Source organism: Pinus tabuliformis, chromosome 3_2 (genome assembly GCF_031772625.1).
Source record: "Pinus tabuliformis cultivar Carrire ecotype Pingquan chromosome 3_2, CPIR1, whole genome shotgun sequence".
Classification (NCBI taxonomy): domain Eukaryota; kingdom Viridiplantae; phylum Streptophyta; class Pinopsida; order Pinales; family Pinaceae; genus Pinus; species Pinus tabuliformis.
In genome coordinates, this window is record NC_142302.1 from 997,574,560 (window position 1) to 997,579,408 (window position 4,849).

General features: G+C 40.9%; 1 protein-coding gene across 1 annotated transcript; it reads left to right on the plus strand.

Moving 5' to 3' along the window:
- Positions 1–3,332: 3,332 nt before the first annotated feature.
- Positions 3,333–4,097, plus strand: LOC149183971 (uncharacterized). Its single transcript, XM_089415167.1, has one exon. The coding sequence runs from the start codon at positions 3,333–3,335 to the stop codon at positions 4,095–4,097; it is 765 nt and encodes a 254-aa protein (XP_089271293.1).
- The last annotated feature ends 752 nt before the right edge of the window (positions 4,098–4,849 follow it).

Consider the following 4,849-nt stretch of genomic DNA (forward strand, 5'->3'; position numbering starts at 1 on the left):
TTGCAAAATTTGTGCTTGGATCACAATTGTACATTAGGGGGTACATTATGATGTTCTTCCATCTTTAGCACCATCTACATACTCTTGAACTAAAATTATCCTCTGAAGAGGAATACAATCGATACTAAGCATATACAGGTATTTGGAGGTGAATATATTCTAATAGTGCTCGAAAATTAAACAAAATTTGCACCACATATAGTCTACTTCAAAATATAATCCTTTATTACAACATATTTCCCCAAATCCAACATTGACCAACATGCGCCCCCAAATTTATTTATTATTATTTGAACACAAGATTCATGCTTTATCCACTAAGGGATGGAGGATGGCCTTTATTGACCATTAACCATCAACTCTCCAAACTTCAAATTGCAACATTGGTTGGCACATTGATCTGTTTCCTAGTTATTATCCCTTAGAATGTGCTTAAAACACATCTTTGAGATATCTTTTGATAACCTCTTAATCTGATTCAGGAGATTATCCTAAACTTTGTCTATTACCAAAGATCCTTTGACCAAATACTAAATTATTAAAAGGGAGTCACCCAACACAATGAGAGAAGAGACTTGGAATTCTTTCGTGAGAAGAATGTCTTAGGGTAAACCATAGGATTTTTCCTGATTATGTCATCCTTCCCCAAGCCCATGAACACTCTAAAAATTTGATTTCTCTGGGCCTATAAAGGGCCCTCCCCCTTCTACCACCCCTTCATATAGCAAGGACATTAATAATGTAAATTATTATAAACCAACCTAGATCCATCTTAACTCTGGATCTACCAAGTGCCAAGAGGGATCAAATCTCTTTACATTCTAAAAGATGTTTGTACCTCAATAGATTTGATCCTTCCCGACCCTTAGAAGATCTGAATTAAGATGAATCTAGGTTGGTTTTTTTTTTAAACATAACATAACCTTACAATGTCTCTTCCATATTGGGTTGCAGAGCGCTTCTTAGTGTAATATTTTTTTTTTTAAATAAAAATGATATTTTCTAATAATAAGAAATAAGATGATTGAACTTATATAACCATCAAAATTAAAATCTATTCCGCCAAGAGGTGTTATCCAACCCAGTTTGGATCTAAACATCTTGACTTGATCAAATTACATAATACTAATAATAATAATAACATATATATATATATATATATATATATATATATATAGAAAACCAGTGTATACCCATCCTAACTCCTGATTTATCACGTGTCGAGACAGATCAAATCTCTCTAGGTACAAACCCTTCCTCGAGTTTTGCACTAAAAAAAAAGGTTTGTGCCTTGAAGGATTTGATCTCTCTTGGTGCTTGATAGATTCAGAGTTAAGATGGATCTACATTAGTTACATTGAGAGATGCTCTCTAGCCCAATATAGCCCAATATAGAAGAGATGTTGTAATGTAATGTAATGTTATGTTATGTTATCTAAACATTTTGACTCGGTTGAATAAAGTACATAAATTAATAATTTACCATTGGTGGATTTTGGGCTCCAAGTTTTGACAACCCATGGTTTTTCCCATGATATTTGTCCATGGTATTTGTTATGATGAAGCATATTTAAAGGCTCGAGGAAATCCATTATGGAATGCAGGAGTACCAACTTAGATTCATCTTAACTCCAGACTTGATCCCTCTTGGCGCTTGGTAGATCTAAATTTAAGATGGATCTAGGTTAGTTAAATAATATTTATTTTTTGAATTTAGCTGCTACTCGATAATGGGAACATTGATTAGTATTATAAATGTGAACTATTTCTTTTTAAGCAATGGGAAAAACTATCATAACTCAGTTGTCAAACCAACAGTGGGGACAACAATCACTGGTTGCTATCCACGAATGCAGGTTGACTCATCACTGTTATTCAAGGAAAACCATGCCACCTAAAGTTAGTGACCCATAAGAAAAGTGAACTATTATTTAAGAGAAACCACGTTATTTAAAATAACTTGTGTATAACCCCGCGCGTCGCTGCTGCCTCTGCATGCGCCCCTCTACGACCTCTCCTCATAGCCATGGCTTCAGAGGGAGGCTCTGAGCCTCCTTCCTCCCTCCCTCCTAAGCTCCTTGACTTCAAGCAGCTGGTAGGCGACTGCAGCAAGCATCCAATTTCAGCCTCCCAACAGAAGTTCGTCAACAAGATGGAAGAAATCCCGATCGTCGCTCTTCCAGCTAAAGAACCCTGTCGTGCTGCCCCGAATATCGCAAAAAGATGACTCATCGGCCAGTTCACTGGGTTATGGCCATCACCAAGAGCCATTGAATCGTGGGTGCAACACAACTGGAGACTGCTGGTTTCAGAAGGAATAAAAAGCTGCTTCGTCGGTAAGGGTTATTTCGTTTTCATTTTTGACTGCATTGAAGATAAGAACCTCATCTTTAGAAACATGCCATGCTTTATGGGTGCCCAGGATCTGTACCTGAATAAATGGACACCAGACTTTGACCCAACCCAAGATGTGCCCTTGGCTATCCCTATTTGTGTGCACCTCCCTCATTTACCCTTTCACTGTTGGCGTTTGAAATCTTTAGAATCCATCGGAAACACCCTTGGAAAATACATTGACAGAGCAGACAGGAAGGGAAAATACTCCTGTGCTATAATATGTGTCGAGGTTGATCTGGAAGTTGGGCTTCTAGAAGCCATAAAACTAATAGTGGCAGAATGGTCTCACGTGCAAGAACTGGATTACGAGCAACTGCCTTTCAAGTGCAGGCATTGCCATGGATACGGCACTTCGCAAGAAACTGTAAAAAGAAAATTGAGGAAGAAGTAAAGAAGATAAAAGGAGATCAATGGACAACGGTGCAGAATACGACCTCATTAAATAAGCCCAGCAAGTTGAGAGGAAAAGGGGCTAAAGCGGGATCCATTGTGCCATCCACAGAGCTACAGCCGGAAGGGGCAGCACCCCCTAGAACAGATCTTCCCTCAAATTCCTTCGCAGCTCTCAGCACACAGGAAGAATCCCCTGTTATAGCAAGTGACGCGGAACAGCAGGTCAAACCCTCATTAAACGAAGAAGGAAACGCAAGGGTTCCCCCTGCTCAAACCGACTCCCCAGAAAGAGGCTCTTCGCCACCCTCTTATGCAGACATGACAAGAAAGAAGCCCTCGGAATTGACAGGCTCATCGGAATATGAGACATTTGAAAGGCCCTCGAAGTGGGCAGGGAGGAAATCCCTCAAGGAAGCAAGAGAGGAAGAAGCAGAGAAGCAAAAAATGCAAGGAATCCAGTCCACTCTATAAATGTCCATTGGTCGAAATACCAGAGCACGACCACCAACGGGAGGCCTCTCCTCCACTACCCCAATTAAATAATGCGTATAGTCTCTTGGAACTGTAGAGGCTTGGGGAACCCCATGAAGGCTGCAGCTGTTAAAGATCTCATGAAAATAGAATCCCAAGAGATCCTCATGCTCCAAGAGACAAAAATCGAAGGGGAAGCCCTTCTAGATTTAAGTAGAACGAATTGGAAGACCAAAGTGGGGATGGTTGTAAGTGCAAGGGGCACCTCAGGAGGACTTGCCACGGTCTGGATGGAGGAATTGTTCCAGCTAGAAAACTCCTTCAAGACTCAACATTGGATTTACACCGAGCTCCGACATAAAGTAAGTAAACTCACTTTCGCCCTGTTTAATCTTTATGTTCCTGTTCTTTACCTTGAGAAAAAGGAGTGTTGGCAAACACTTCTCGATTTTGTAGACATTTATTCTCCCATGAACATTGTAATTGCAGGAGATCTAAACATCATTCTTGAACCAAAAGAAAAAGCAGGGGGTAACAATAGCAGAGATCTAATGCTTCCCCTTGTGGAGGACATAATTGAGCAGTGGGATCTTCTTGATCTTAAACCCAAGAAGGGGTTATACAATTGGACCAACAACAGAATAGGGGCAGCCCATATCTCATCTCAAATTGACATATTCCTAGTGTATAGCACTCTTTTGATGGATAAGAGAATAGTGTCATTGAGAATCCTACCAAAGCTCACCTCAGACCATAAACCCATCCTCTTACAACTGGATGAGGAAGAAAACCTGGGGCCTATACCGTTCCGCTTCAGCCCTTTGTGGATAGAGTAGGATGGGTTTATGGAAGTTGTTGCCAAGGCTTGGTCCATCATGGTCACCGGGTCACCCAGTTATGTTTGGGAGAAAAAATTGAAAGCAACCAAAGCAGCTCTGAAAGAGTGGGTCAAAACGCCTCCCAACACCTTCACCACATATAGAAAAGAAGTTGTCCAACAGTTAGCAAAATTACAGTTGGAGATGGAGGGCAAAGACATAACCACGCAAGAATTGGAGAAAGAACAAGTTGCCCAACTTGCTTCTTTCAGCTCCTTCAGAAAAGAAGAAGAATTTTGGCGGCTTAAGTCCCGTAGCCTATGGTTGAAAGCTGGTGACCGAAACACAACCTTCTTCCACCGGCAGTTCAGAGCCCACCTCTCCCAGAATCACATTTCAGAAATCACCTCAGCAGATGGGATAGTCGCCAAAGGTTTTTCCCAAGTTAAAGAAGCTGTTGAAACTCACTTTCAGCGGTTACATGTGGAGGATGGAACAAGAGATGAGGTGATCTCCAATGACTTCCTCTCCTAGATCCATTCCTTGGTTAATGAGGAGAATAACTCAAATCTTATGAAGCCCTGCACTGAGGAGGAAATCAATAATGTAATTTGGGACATGGAGCCTGACAAAGCCCCAGGCCCCAATGGTATCTCAACACATTTCTACAGAGCTTGTTGGACAATCATCAAATCTGACCTTCTAAGAATGGCAAAGGCTTTTCAGAAAAAGGCAAAAGTGGGAGGCAACACCAAATCCATCTTTCTTGC